The following is a 16,102-nucleotide window of genomic DNA, read 5'->3' on the forward strand; positions in this document are numbered from 1 at the left end:
TAATTCTGTCTTCACCAACAAAGAATCGGGTTTTTAAAAAAAAATCACAACTGTCAAGAAATCAGATACACATGTTTCTTCAACAATTCAATAGATTTAAGGAAAAAATACATTTCAAAACAGATTCTCGAAATCTCTGATAGACATGATCATTGTCAGTGAAGATACAAATCACATAAGAGCTTCTATAGCACAGTGCTTCGGCTATAACTATCAGTTAGTGATGGGCACACACTGGGGATCAAGTTCAGACAAACCAAAGCTCGGTGAGCACATATCAAGAAGCAGTGACAACAGGATGGTGACACAACTTGCCTTCAATTAGTTCATCCTCTAAAAATCTCAGAGAAAACTAGGCAAGTGTAGTTTGGCACACAAGGTTGAAAGACCTGTTATTTCTGCCTGTGGTTCTATAGGCCAAGATACAATCAGACCAAAATAGGTCTTTGTGGGTATCTAGAAATTCAAGAACAAACCTACAAGCACATCCGCCAACTCGAGGTGTCCCCTGCCAAGCTTCTGTCTTCTGAAGTTTGGCTCAGTCTATCTACTCTCCCCCTATACACCAGCCTTCACTAACCTAATACTTTGCCTTGGCATCTACCACATCTGTGCCCTGAGCCATCTTCGTGGCTGCCCATCCTTTCTGCTGTAAGAATTAGTAATAACCACGAAACAGAACAGGGGCAGTCTTAGTGCTATTCAAACTGACTGCACTTTAGAGGAAGGTCTGTGAAGTGTCTTTGAAAGGTTAACTGAGTTCTACATGGTGTGTGCCATTCTACCCATTGCAAAACAGAACAAAACTTTTAAAAAAGAGCACCCCCACTCTGAAGAACCAGTCAGAGGCTGACAGCTTCACCACACTATGCAAACAAACAGCTAAAGCTTTTGAGTATGAGAAATAAGGAAACCCTATTTCTGAAGAATCTGCCCTGAAGTTTTGTGGCTGAGATACTTGGAAAGGCTAGTTTCACTTTAAGGATGGGAATCCTCAGTTAGGGAAGATACTGAATGCAACAAAACCTAAGAATAACACAGTTCCAGGCCTAGATTCAAAATAGAAACAGTGTGTCTCCTTGAAAGTCTTCTCTAGGTCATGAGCAGTACCAATAATCTCCCTGGATTTTCTTCCCTGACAGCAAACTCCAAGCTCTCTCTCCGTGAGATATATTTTATCACTATTTAAACATTAATGCAGCAGTTACCAAAGTAAAATAATTTTACATTCTCTAGAAAAGAACATCAAGACACTAGAAACCGAATGTGCTGTTCAAGATTCGCCATTAGTTGAAATCAAAGCATTTGGGATCCACTGCCTAAGTCTGTGGACACTATTAAGCACACCAAAGAATTACATATTTCAGCCAACAATGGCCAAATGGACAGTTTTGTTTGGAAACCAGATATAAAAAATTACATCTTTTCAGAATCATACAGCTGAGAGGATGAGGTTGTTCAAAGTGGCCCTCTTATTTCCTCTGTTACACAAGGCTTAGTAAGAAATGAATACTTTTGTGGTTTTAGTGTACCCCAGTCTTACACACTTGAAAATGTGCAGCCATGGGTATGACAGGCATGTCACCAAGTAGGTGATATTTTGGAAGGAGCAGTTCTGCTGCTCAGAAGGGTAAAACCGTGTATTTCTATTATTACAGTTTCATAAAAGTGCAAAGCCGAAAAAGGGGTGCAACGCTGTGTGGTCACAGGGCTGACACCTTGTTACAGTGAAAGCCATGGCCCTGTCTCCTCGCTGACTGTCTCCAGACAGGAACATGCTGAGGCAAATAAGCTTCCGACTAAAAGATAGGTTCTACTTGCAAGGGAAGCCCAGGTTCAAGCAGAAAGCTACAGCCTACAGATTTAAAAGCTAAGAATTTTCTTTTTCTTCAAATTTTAATGGTTAAAAATTCTTTAAATTTTTTAGAAAAAAAATTTTCCATGCAAGCAAACACTGAAAATTGAACTCCAAACACTTATAACTCATTCATCATGTCATCTTACTTTCACTCATGCTTGAATGCAGATGCCTGCTATCTTCAATTATTTCATGCTTCAACAGCAAATTTTAACCTAAAGATCATTCTTCCAAGAAGCATATGGAAACTAAATTGGTCCTATGCATAAAACTCTACATGAAAACTCTTCCCTGTCCTAAACCTGCCATAGAGCCAGACACTTCCCAGCCAGGGTCTCCTGTGGCATTGCTTGTACAAGACCATTCAGACTGTACAATGTATGCTTTTGGCGGCTCTCCTTGGCTTTGCCAGAGTCCATGGACTACCATGTGCTCCTCTTTACATGCTCAAAAAGCTGACACACTCTTTCTTTCATCTGTGCATTCTTTTGGCATTGTTCACCATCAAAGACTATTTTTTTCCACATTAGACAATATCTACAGTAATATAAGCCAAAGACTTCGCACTGTCCTCCAAAACCGTTTTCCTGCCTTATTCTACGGTCTTCCTCTCGTCTTTTCAGCAATTTCACTGCTACCTGGTTAACCTTCCTTCCTTATCATAACCCAATCAAACTTTCCAAAGACTCAATAGTGCCTAAGCAAAGAGCCCACCCTGCTCTCACAGTCTTAGTAAATCAGAAGCAGGGGTAAATACGCACAGTAATATGTTTCTGAGGATTGTTGGTGCTACCGGTTCAAAAGCATTTTGATAGTCAACATCCTGAACTAATAAATAGATTGTTAAATGAATATATATATCAATAAACCAGGGGGTTAAAGGGCATAGAATGCACTTACTGTCCACAGTGACTCTCATTCAAAGGTACAGGTAGGGTTAAGTCAATCTCTAAGTGAATCTGATGGGCAGTCAGCTTCAGAAGCCATTAAACTTAAAGACAGCTCACAAACCAGCCAGTGACACTAAGGGTCTTCCAAAGCTTATAACCAAATCAAAACTTTTCTTCTACACCACAAAATAAATCTTCTATTACACTTAAAAGCTCCTGTTCACATGCCTGAATACCCTTGCCCATTCATTCCTTTTGTGCTATTTACTAACAGATAGTATCTCACAGGCGTTGGACCAATGCTGCAGTTGGTGCTGTGTGGTGCAGCTCCCCAAAATCTCTACCCCAAGGGATCTACATGGACCCAGCCAATCATCATGCTAAGAATACTCTAAACAGAAATGGCATACAAATAGCACCTTTTTAGAGTCATTTCTTTAAAAGATCTGTGCATTTTCCATTGAACTAAAATGCCCACATATCTACACTAAAGAAGATCAGAGGGCTCTGGGTCCATGATACAGATATCAGTGTTAGAATGGAGGATGAGAAGTAACGTCTAATAGAGTCAAGATGCCCTTTTGGCATAAAGACAACATTTCTAAACTAGGCTGTGACTATGGCTGCATAATTCCATAAACACACTGTAAAAACTGTTCTTTATAGTTGACCTTAGCCAATAGGCTGAGAAACAATAAAACCTGTACTTTAAATGAATGAACTTTACAGCATATAAATTGCATTCCATTAAATCTGCTAAAATATCTCAGTCTATGATGTGAAAATACAATCCCTAAATCATCCATGTTAAGCTATGGAAGGAATCACTAAATTAATAAGCCAGAAATACATATTGTTACAACATACATTCAATACATTAATACTGAATGAAATTTAAGTTTCTTCATTTATCATCACCATTTTTAATATGAGTTTTGTTTTCAAAGGTATAGGAACTACTTGCGTTTGTTAAAGCCACTGTAAATAAAAGAAGACAGGATACCTAATTTGCACTGCTCACAACTGTCATCATTTTCTCATGGCAAAATTAGGATCATTTCACTATTGTTCAAGAACTTAGCAATATTGATTTAAATTATGCAAAGACAGAACTCACCTACTGCAGGAGCAGAACTGCTGCATCTGCATGTATGGCGATGTCATATTTAAATGTCCTATTCTGTTCAACTGATATCAATAAAAAAATAGACAGCTACATTATCTACATTATCGGATCTTATAATAAATGAGAATATATGAAGTAGGTAATATAAATTGCTGTATTTTTCAAAGAACCGTGAGAGAGAGAGAGAGAGAGAGAGAGAGAGAGAGAGAGAGAGAGAATGTGTGTGTTGTATATGAGGACAATTTGCAAAGTAATAAAATGTTAGCAATAGGCAAATTTCAACAAAGAGGCATATGGGTAGTCTTTTGCTATTCTTAAAATTTTCCTAAAACTTTAAAATTATTTAAAAGTTCAAAAGGTAATAAAAATATAATACAGTACATTTATTGAGATTACATGCCTGGGTCTTGGTTTTATTCATCTTTAATCCAATATTGTCTCTGCCATTTAATTGGATGTTTAGTCATTTATATTTAATATAATTGTATATTATATTGTATATAAACCTTTTTTTGTGTGTCCTACCCATATCATCTTGGCTTTGTTCTTTATCTTTCTCCTTTGTTCTTTTTCTTCCTTTCATGATTTCACTTAAATTAATTAATTATTCGGGGATCATTTTATCTCCTCTGGCAAGATTTTTAGCTATATATATTTTTTATTGTTTTAGTGCCCTATGGATTAAATTACATACTCTGAACTTATCATAGTTTATTCTAAACATTATACATCTTCACATTTGCTGTAAGAAATATGTCATGACATTTTTGTCAGAAATAGTTTCTGAAATTATTGTTACATAATTAACTTCATATATGTTATAAAATTATCAAATATGGCTATTAGTTTTCCTTTAAACATAAATAAGGAAACTTCATCAAAAGATAGAGAAATCAATAAGTAAGGAAAATGATATTTCACTGTTACCCACATATTTTTGACCTGTAATTACCATCTGGTGCCACTTTCCTTCAGCTCAAAAAACTTTCTACATTTCTTAAATGAAGGTCTAAATACTTTCAGCTTTAAATCATCTGGAAATGCCTGTTTTACCTTGACTTCAAAGGATACTTTCAACTGATAACAATATACTAGATTGACATTTTTTTTTTTCCTGGCACTTTCAAGATGAAATTCATTGGTTTCTGGCTTATGCTGATTATGAGGCAAAATCAGTGATGTCACCTACAGGTGGCATGTCCTTTTTTCTCAGGCTGTTTTTAAGACTTCTGTCCTTTAGTTTTCAGCAAACTGATAGCATACCCAGTATTGATTTTCTTTTTGTTAGTCTTGCTTGGGATTGGTTCGACTTCTTGATTTTTGGTCTATATGTTTACCAATTTTGACCATTATTTCTTCTGATAATTTTCTGCCCTAATCGTCTCCTTCTACCACTGCAACCACATAGTTGTTAAACTGAAAGAAACTATATCAGGGAGACTAATGGCTTTATTCCTTTTGGTTTTGGCCTGCTGTCACTACGGGCTTTGGTTTGAATGGGTCCCACTGATCTATGAGTAGGGTCACTGACCCTCTCTAGAATACACAATTTAACACTTACTCCATCTGGTGATGTTTTCATCTCAGATGCTAATTTTGGTCCATTTTTATCCTGCTTATGAGTTACACTTTCATACTTTTGCACAAGTGTTATTACTGCATGCTAGATATTGTGAGTGTGCATCATTACTGGGAATCTGGATTCTTTTATCTTACTTTGGAGAGAGTTAGATCTGCCAGTCAGCTACTTTACAAGTGGATTGGCTCAATTCAGGAGAGACTTTGGGAGTTTGCTGTATGAATTAACTGCTGCTCTATGATTCAAAAGGCTATGTTCCTAAGGCATAACATCACATCTGAAACCACAGGATACTTTGGCATGTTCTCTCCTCATTCCCAAATATTTGCATATCCTTTCAGAATCTCCAGGCAGCCATGGGCACCACAGTGGTTGTTATATGCTAAGGCATGTGGTATGTTTTCACTAAGTGCTCAGGTAACTCATCTTCAAGCTTTCTAGGGCTCCTTTTGCATGCAAATTCCTCCTCTTCAGTACCCTAACTCACAAGTTTCAGAAGCCTCTACATCCCTAAACTCTGATCCCTGATTCCTCTGCTAAGATAGTCTTTTGGCCTTCACTTCTCTATGGTAACAGATTGAAAAGTACCAATCAGGGGAAGCAAGAAACACGTGGAACAAACCTCACTTCCTGCTAATCAATTCATTTGAAACCATTCAGTTATTACTACAAGAGGTAATTTCAACATGGCCAGAAGTATGAGTCTAGAATTCCAACAATATTTGAAATTGTTTTAACATGTTATTTTATAACATGAAAACCATGTTTTATTTCTATGTGGCAAATGTTTCTATAAACAAATCAGGATGGAAAGTGTTAAATAACCAGTATTGGATCCAATATACAAACATTTCTCAAGCACCTATTACAGGTACATAGTAATTGATATATTAGGAAAAATAATCCAGAAAAAAAAGATTCAATTCATCTAAACAGAGCGAATGCACTTCACCTCACTCTCAAAAATAAGCCTATAAAATGAGTTACTAAGAATCAATCTTATTCAATCTACCAGGAGCATACATATAGTATCAAAAATGACTACAATTTGCATTCATGATTTATTTATCACTGCAAATATTCCTATTTTCTATGCAAATGATTTCATTCCAACAGTTACATTTTTCAACTCTCTACATGTACTTACCTTTTTTAATATTAAGTAGATATTACCATTTCTACTTAGCTATGTCTAACTTGTTTTGGCTAACTCTTAATTGCATCCTAATTTTCATCTGGCCAAATCAAATATATTTTGCTGGCAAAGAGAAAAATATACTGCACTTTCTAAATGCCATGTCAGCAGTATCATAACAAGCAGTAATGTAATTCCTTTGATCTCCAACAAATGAGAGTGATACATTTCTAACCTTAGATTTATTCTCATCACTCAGAATAAGCTCCTGACCTGTCATTTAACCCAATGCCTGGAAAAGGTGATTGTAAGAAAACAGCCAGCAAAATTCAGCTCAATCATATTCATAAAATAGCTTTAAAACATTTTAATACTTATTGTCTCTCCCTCGCACACAGGCACACCCTTATTCTCTTTCTTTTACAATAGGGTCTCATTTCATAGCAACGGCCATCAGTTAACTCTCTGTAAGTCCCAGAATGACTTCAAACTCATGATCTTCCTCCAAGTGATTTATTAGCTAAATATATAACTAATTTCAATGAAATAAAGAACAACAAATGAGTAGAAATCCTGATAGTCTATATCTTTGATTGTTACATATTGAGAATCAGCTCTTCTTCTTAAATCTTGACCCCAAAAATAATTAATAATAATAATAGTAATAATAATAATTCATTAGACATCCTTTGAAAGATGGCAGAAAGTAACGTCACGCCCTTTCATTAAAAGCAGTACTTCTTCATGAAGTTTGTGCTTCCTAATTTAATAATTTAGGTAACTGTTTTCTATTGCTCTACACTGTTGCCCCCAATCAGGGTGATAGCCTTTGTACAAAGCCCTTACCTGCAGCACATCTTGGATCTTTACCCACACATCTGCCATATCGTATAATTTGATCTCTTCTTCCTGCTGTGTTGGCTGGGTCCCAACAGAGTCCTGCAGGTACCCCAGGACCACAGAGTGTGCAGCGGCTACAGCATTAAACTTATCAAACAATAGTTCCAGCAGTTCTAGAAGTAACCTGTGGAAAACAAACCAACAAATAAATAACATTTACAGATGTGCATACAACCACACACAAATGGTTTACACTTGCCTGCAAGAAAAAAATATTGCCTCCAGTGAGAATCATATCACATTATAAGCAGTAAAGTTTCACATTCTAACAGATTTGACTTTTGAAAAGCTGTACAACATAAGTAATCTTCTAAATCTATCTAGACTCAGATTACTGTCACTAAGTGGAGATGACTTAAGAATTTATAAATCCATTGTAATGTCCCTAAACCGGCAGCCTAATAAACACAGCTCCTTTTTTAGCATATTTGAGGTTATGGATCACAACTACTCTGTATTCATATAGATTGTCTCCAGTGAATTCTGACAAATTTTTCCGACAGCAGTTCAAAGGCCACACAGAAGATGCTATTCCCTAACAATAAGTAGAGTGCTTTGGTAAGGGCACTAATCCTGTTAGTCATGGGAAGCTGTGCTTACTATCATTCAAATGCATGGCCTAAGGTGTCTGGGAAAAAAAAAATAGACACCTGCTAAGCAATCTGACTTTCACTGCAGGGAGCAGCTCGGGCATCCACATTATCTCATTTATCATAGTGAGATATGCTGGACACATACTATTACACCGATTCTATACACTCAAGGACACAAAGTGAGGTTGCCAAGCAGCTGGTCTGAGAACAAAACTTGATTTCCAAGCCAGTGCATTTAGCCACCTACCTCTCACTACCTTTCTAGAATACAGATGTGTACTTAGAGAAAGCACAGAGCTTTCTGTCATGGATACAAAGTAATTCCTCTACCGTTGAGCTTTAGAGCTGTACTGGTCCCTTAGGGCTAGAATTACTTCCTCCTCACAGCTTGGAGAGCAGCTCAACCTAGCTTCAGGGAACTTAGCACATGTGGCTTACATATGTAGCTTAACACGTACAGGTCACGTTTACCTTTATGCATGTTTTCCGCCTCCCTTCTCCACTATTTCCTTTTCAGAGTAGACTCAACACTATATTTTTCTATGCTCAAGAGCACTTAGAAGATGGTCAGTAAATATTTACTGAATAAATTTAATGGCTATATCATGAATGAAGATTAAAAACCTGAGAATGTGAACTTCATTGCATGTTTCTCAGCTCCCAGATCCTGAACAAACTGATAAGTCAGCCTGCAGAGTACAACAGTAAAGCAGAGGCGCTTTATGGCGGTGTCAATTAACAAGACTTTATTACCATAAGTGGAGTATACAACTATAATCTCACAAAAACGCACAGCACATTATCTATTCCTATGGCTTCTTTATTGCCCAATTGTTGTAATTAATGTGCCGATGTGACAGGCCATAACTATTCTATGATAAAACTCTAATATCTATTTGACATTGCAATTTCAATGAGAGAGAACCAATCGAATTTATGTCATGCTCCCAGCCTGCAGGATACTTGTATAATCTAGAAATTACACATTGAGCAGGTAAACAGGAGCCATCTTACCTTCGAAAAGATAACTTTATCTTCTCAATGTCAGCTGAGATTTATACCTATATGTGCCACATTTTTTTAAATTTTGGAGAGCCATACAAATACAAGCCGAGACAAGAATTAGCTAACTAAGCATAATAGCTTAAACAGTTAATTCAGTGTTAAGAAATAATTGTTATAAAGCTTGTAACTAAGATCATGCACAGTAAGTAGTAGAAAACCGAACTTCCTATTTAAAATTGCTGTTGTTTCAGAGAGGAAAAAAAAGAAACATTAAAGCAATGTATTGACTTTCATTGACTGGTTTGTCGTTGTTGTTTTTAACTCTCTTAATAATGAACTCTCCGGGTTGTTACGTGTTGGCTTTGTTTTGTTTTGTTTTGTTTTGTTTTGTTTTATTGTTGCTGTTCTGTTGTGGGGGTGATTGTTGCTATTTGGTTGGTTGGTTTTGGGTTTTTTTGTTGGTTTTTTTTTTTTCCAAAACAAAGTTTCTCTGTATAGCCTTGGCTGTCCTGGACTCACTTTGTAGACCAGGCTGGCCTTGAACTCACAGAAATCTGTCTGCCTCTGTCTCCCTGAGTGCTCAGATTACAGGCAGGAGCCACTGCACCTGGCTTGTTGCTTTATTTTCATTATTGTTTCTGTCATGATGGTAGTCATAGCACCCAATGTCCTTTCTGACAAAATAAAACTTTATTGGCCATGTTTCACTTAGAGTGATTGAAAACACATTAGTGGATCATATTCAGAAGTCTAGAAGACACTGTGGTCCAGCGTTCCAGTAGCTTGAAGTTCTGGGTTCAGAGCTATGAACTAGCAAGTGAGCAGAAACATGGGAAGTGAGGCGGCTCCTCTAAATAGAATGGTGTCTCCGAGACTGTTGTCACCCATGGCTGATCATCTGATCTGCCAGGTACCAGGGCAGTTTACTGAGCAGGAGCAAGGCTCTCTCAGAAGAGACCCAGTGGAGAAATGAGGTAGAATATCAGATTCAAAGTCTCTATTTACACTGAAGAAATGGTAATCCTTAGGAAAATAATTCCTGATAGAGGACCAGCTTCAGCCACTCCTGTAGGTTCAAGTTCAAGGCAGGCCTGCCATTATAGCAAGGCCATCACAACTCCAACGAAGAAGGGGAAACTGAACAGTAGCTGAAAGGAGATGTGTGAAGGCTCTACTGGCTCCACTTGCTTGGAACCATGAATCCATTCAAAGAAAGAAAACGCAGTCCTGTTTTACAGCAGCACACTTGTAAATAGAAAGAGACCTACAGCTACAAAAGAAAACCTTACTTTTTGTTTGCTTGGTTTTGTATTTCAAATGATTTAATTAAGAATGAGAAAGCTTAATCCTACAAAATGAAAAAAAAAACTATAAACCACAGCATCATAGAGGAAAAAAAGAAAAAGAAAAAACCTCCAGTGTGCCAGTGTAGCTTGTAATCTATAGATATGTAAATTTATATACTACATATTTTTAAAGAGAAAAACTTTAAATACATATGGTTGTAAAAAAACATATTAAGCAACACAAAATATGCAACATTGTTACTTATCACTGAAATAAAATAAAAATCAAAATGAGAAAACATTTTGGTCTACCAAAATAAAACAATAAAAAAGACAAACAGCAAGTGTTAGAACTGTCATACAATGTTAGTCAGATATAAACTGGCACTTCCTTCACAGAACAAGCTTTCAAAGTTTCTCAAAACATTAAATATAGAGTTGCCATATGGACCAGAGACTCCATTCTTAGAACACACAGATAATTGTACAGAAAACAGAGGCACACGAAAGCTTGACTACAAATGTTCACAGTAGCATTAGTGACAACAAGCAAAAGATCAAAACAATCCAATACCTGTTAACTGATAAACAAACCAAATGTACTATATTGGATAATAAATAAGAAATGAAACAATGAGGCCTGGCATGGTTGGTGCATGCCTTTAATCCCAGCACTCAGGAGGCAGAAGCAGGTGGATCACTGTGAGTTCAAGGCCAGCCTGGTGTACAGAGTGAGTCTAGGACAGTCAAGGCTACACAGAGAAATCCTGTCTCAAAAAAAAAAGGGAGGAAAGAAAAGAAAAAATAAATGAAACAATCTATGGGACAGCACGACAAACTTTGAAAATATTCTGGCAAAGAAAAAAGTCTAAGATAACTGCCAATTTATATGAGACATCTCCAGGACACAGAAGGGAATAGGTACAGTAGTGGGCTTTAGAGCAGGAGAAATTAACGCATACAGTAGTGTAGATTTACAGCTGGAACCAAACAGTAATGATAGTGATCAAGGCCCATCATTATACTACATCTTACTAATCACTGACAGAATGCCTGATATTAAAACTTAAGTGTTCATTCATTTAGACTCACAGTTTCAGAAGGTTCATCCAATGCTGTGTAGATCCATTAGATTGGGCAGACCTTGCTAGGGAAAAGCGCCCATGGACAAAATACAATCCTAAAGCCATATGTCTAGTGACTTACAGCCTTCAGGAGATGGGGAAATAGAAGTATCCAAAGGGTCCTAGAAATCTACAAGAAGAACATTATGATGGGTGGATCGGGGCCCAGGGGGGTCTGCTCAAACTATTGCACTAACCAAGGACAATAGTAAACATCGAACCCCTACTCTGATCTACCCAATGCACAGGACAGTTATGTGGAGAGTGGGAACTGACTCTGACATGAACTCTGGTGCCCCATATTTGACTACCTCCCCTTGGTGGGGAGGCCTGGTGGCACTCAAAGAAAGAATAAGCAGGCTACCAAGATGAGACTTGATAGTCTATGACCATATAGTAGGGGAGGAGGTCCCCTTCAGTCATTGACCTAGGGGAGGGGAATAGGGTGAAAGCAGGAGGGAGGGAGGGAGGAATGGGAGGATACAAGTGATGGGATAACAATTTAGTTGCAATCTGAATAAATTAATAAAATTAAATTTTTTTAAATAAATAAATAAGGAAAGAAGTGCCATAAGGCAGAGATACTTTGCAGAGTTAGACAGGCAAGGTGGGGGGTCAGAGCCAATACCCTGGGAAAAACAGCATTGAAGGGGATGATCAGGAAGATGCCAGAGAGCAAGGAGGCCAGAGACATTTTTAGAAGACAAGGGAAGAGAGAATTATCTACAAAGCCAAGGGTTTCGAGAGGTAAGATAAAGGAATGAGGAATTTACAGCCTACACTTCACCCAGGCTCTCAGGGAGACAGGGGAGGTGAACTGAGGAGTGAATGGCTCATAATGAAGGCACAGCCCCTACTAGGATGCACTCCCCTTAAAACAGAAGAACATTAAAAATAAGAGGATGTTCCCTTTGAGCACCAATGAACAAAAGGAGACAAGGAATTGCCCCCAGGAACAGTGCATGGGTTGGGGCTAGTCTGCCTGATTTAAAGTTACCAGAAATAAGTATGCTGTTAATATCCACACACTCTCTCCACTACTCACATAAGATTGGGAAAAGACACTGGGCATGAAGGTAACACCCAACAAAGCCCCAATAAAATCACTCTCCATCCCACTCTGACTGCACAATGTTCAGAGGAAGAAATAAAACATACTGTAGGTGGCTTAGATGCACAGTGTTGTCTGGCTCTCTAGACTTCCACCTCAGGTATAATAGGCAATCTGGCAAACAAGATGGTTAACGTACCTGATTCCTCTTATGAAACTAAACTCTTCCAGGAGAGACCACAGAAACTTAAAAGGTTTACATTTCAATTAACTACAATTTCTAATATTCAGAAAAAAAAAGCTTCATCATTTTATTTTCCTAGGGCACGGCACCATGCTTCAAGAACATCGTGAAAGGAAATATGAACAGAGGGGCACCAGGGTAGAGTACTCACATGAGAATGCTAGATTTAAATACCAGCTACCTACAGAATAGCCTTGAGACTTTCACTCAGGTTCCTCAACCAAAATTCCTTACCTGCCAAGAGACTAGGCTAGTAGACTTTGGTCTCTGGCACTTGGCTAAAAGAATTCTATCATTCCTCTATATTCCTGAAGTCTTTCCAAACAAAATGCTTATAAATGATGCCTGGATTCCTCATTCCTTCTCCTCCTCTTCCTCCTCCTCCTCCTCCTCCTCCTCCTCCTCCTCCTCCTCCTCTTCTTCTTCTTCTTCTTCTTCTTCTTCTCTCTCTCTCTCTCTCTCTCTCTCTCTCTCTCTCTCTCTCTCTCTCACACACACACACACACACGTTCAATAATGAATGAATACATGCACATACATCAAAATGAACCAACCAACCAACAAAAATAATGGTATGTGCAGCCTCCTGGGTAGACAACACTGCACTAGAAATGCAGATAGAAGATAGAGTACTGTTTTGTGTTTCTTTGTAGCCACATCTTCCTGTCAACACATGGCCCAAACGTCCAGGATGGAGAAAATGGACAAATTTTGTGTTATCTGAAATCATGAGGGAAAAGAATGAAAACATAGGACTGGAATATTATTAAAGTCTAGGATTCAACCTGAGATCTTTCCTCAATCTGTGGCAAACATCAAAGCTGTCCAGCTATATGAGAACCTTGAGAAAGTAAGAATGATATTGGTGCTGACATACAGATGACAAATATGGTGACAATGATAACGTTGATGAGAAGGACAATAATGAGCGCTTCCCTAGCAGCATCTCTCTACTCACTGCTCACAAGGTGCTAAGACCTGCATTAAAGGTTCTGCTTGCAGTGTGTCACTGCATCCTCTGAGCCCACTTTCTAAATCAGTGCTCTAAAGCCCATAGAAAAGTACAGAGCAAAGGAAAATATTTATCCTGATGCTTCTTTCTAGGGGAAAAAAAAGGACATAATTTATCAGTACTGGTCAGAGAGATATTTGGACTACAATTCCAGAGACCCACGGCTGGCAAGTGCCAGGAGAACTATCTGCGCTGCACCTGCCTCCTGGCTACACACAGGATTTCACTGCAAGTCAGCTACTAAACACCTCTTGCTATAGCAGCAGTCATCAGTTTGCTCCATACAGGGGACACTCTTTGCTCAAGGAGCTGCAGCAATTGCTTCCACTGACCAAGGAGACGTTCTCTCCTCAAAAAAACATCAGCCACTCACTGGCCCACACTCCACGGCTGCTACTTTACTCTCCTGTTGCTCCATCTCAAAAGCTTCCTCCATAGTGTGCCATGAACTCTTCTCCATCCTCAGGTCTCTTGTAGAAAATGCACACACTGCAGTGACTTCAGTTTCATCCGCAAGGACTTGCCTGCATGTTTCCTGGATTACTCTCATGAGTGAGCAACATACCTAAGAGTTAACATGACCTTAACGTAACTCATCATATATTCCTGCAAGTCTAGTTCTCCATGTTCCATCAGTGTTTACGTTTGCTCTGAGAAACAGCCTTCCCCTGCTCTTCTCCCTCAGGTCTAAGTGCCCACCAAATCCCTGAACTTCTAACTCGGACTACTCTCCCAAAGGGAAGCCTTTCCCTCCACTGCCACTACTTCCCTGCTACCTTCTTAACATCTCTCATCTCAGAATTTGGACAACAGTCCTCACACTAGTATATTTCCCTCCAGTCCTGCCTCTTCTCTTCTAGACTATTAACGCAGTACAGACGGAACTGCTTCTGATCTGTGGCTGATTTCAGTAGTGTCATACAGAATGCATGCAGCAAATTTACAGGATGAAAGAGGCCACTTCTAGTCTTAAGTCTACCCCCAGCAAGCTTTCTGAATTATCACATTATTTCAGACTTCACATTTCCTTGGGTAAATCTGGGATTAGTAATAATGTCCCCCCTGCAATGGAGACAGTTGTGAGAGTGGTACAGGTGAGATAGCAGACTCCGGCAGTCTGCTCTGCAACCCTGAGTGCATAGGCAGAGTGCTATGGCTCTGTGCCCATGTTCCAGCTTGCTATTAAAACACTATCTTCTTTACCTCTTTATCATAGCTATTTATTTGTTAGAAGTACAGGGCATAATCCTAAACCACACTAAATCACAGTTACCCCCCATCTCACAAACTCACTAGACCATAACAGGGGGTAGGCCAATAGCTGGAGGGGTCCAGATGGCCAGAACTCTAAGTAAAGAGGTTTTGATAATACTTGGCGTCACTCCCACACGTCCAGTGAGGAAATTCTCACTTGATAAGAGTATTTATCTGTCTGTCTGTCCGTTTGTGAGGTGACACTGAAATTAACAATCCTTGAAACATTATTTCTTTAACTAGTCCAATCTCTAATTTAAACCTGATATACAGCAGACAGCAAGAGCAGACTGGTTTTTTATCTCTGTTAATTGCAAAACAAAGCTTTATAGAAATTTACTCTTGAGAAGCAACTCTAACTCATTCAATCACAATCCCTTTTTCTAGAGACTAGAAGCAAAGGACAATGTACAACAAGAAAGACAGCTATCCAACTTCATGTTTACAAAGTACCTTGAACATACATACTGATGTCACTAAGTCACTTCATCTGTTATAGAGCTGTTATGCATTCAAGTCTTCCTACAAGTACAGAGACTTAGGATCATCCATGGTAATGAAGTACCTACCTAAGCTAACAAGAAGCCCCACACTAAAAACAACTCTTTCCTTTCATTTGTTTAAAAAAGAAAATAGAGCCATAAGTGATACATGCTAGCTAAAGAATGGTAGAGTTTCCTCACTCTGTCCCTGGTTCGCTCTTCATACCCTTCAATATTTAATAGCTGGTGTATTTAAAGCATGTCCTCACTGATACGTGTAATCAAAAGTAGAGATTCAATCAAAAGGAATCATAATCACTGAAGTTAAATTTACTTGCTTCCCGCGTGCTTTGATTTGAATTAACTCTTCATCTAAACCCCATCGTGGCCCCGGCTGATTCCAAGCATGTCCAGACGCTACATGCAGTGCCTAGGAATGGCTACAAGAAGCCACCAGGGCGAAGACCTGACCTTGCCTCAAAGCTGCTCTTAAATGACTTTCCTGTAAAATAAAGTGACCAATTTCTGCCAAGTCCTGCACTTTAGACACTCAGGAGGAGAGT

General features: G+C 38.6%; 1 protein-coding gene across 3 annotated transcripts in view; it reads right to left on the reverse strand.

Annotated features, from left to right (window-relative positions):
* The window catches only part of EXOC4 (exocyst complex component 4), a 739,217-nt gene that overhangs the window by 626,114 nt on the left and 97,001 nt on the right, over positions 1–16,102 (reverse strand). For all 3 annotated transcript variants that reach the window (XM_084787371.1, XM_084787373.1, XM_084787372.1), the window contains exon 7: positions 7,435–7,612. In XM_084787371.1, coding sequence (XP_084643497.1) covers positions 7,435–7,612 — 178 coding nt within the window. The remainder of the gene's footprint in view (positions 1–7,434; positions 7,613–16,102) is intronic.

Source organism: Acomys minous (assembly GCF_964271855.1).
Source record: "Acomys minous genome assembly, chromosome: 6".
NCBI classification, from domain to species: Eukaryota; Metazoa; Chordata; class Mammalia; order Rodentia; family Muridae; genus Acomys; species Acomys minous.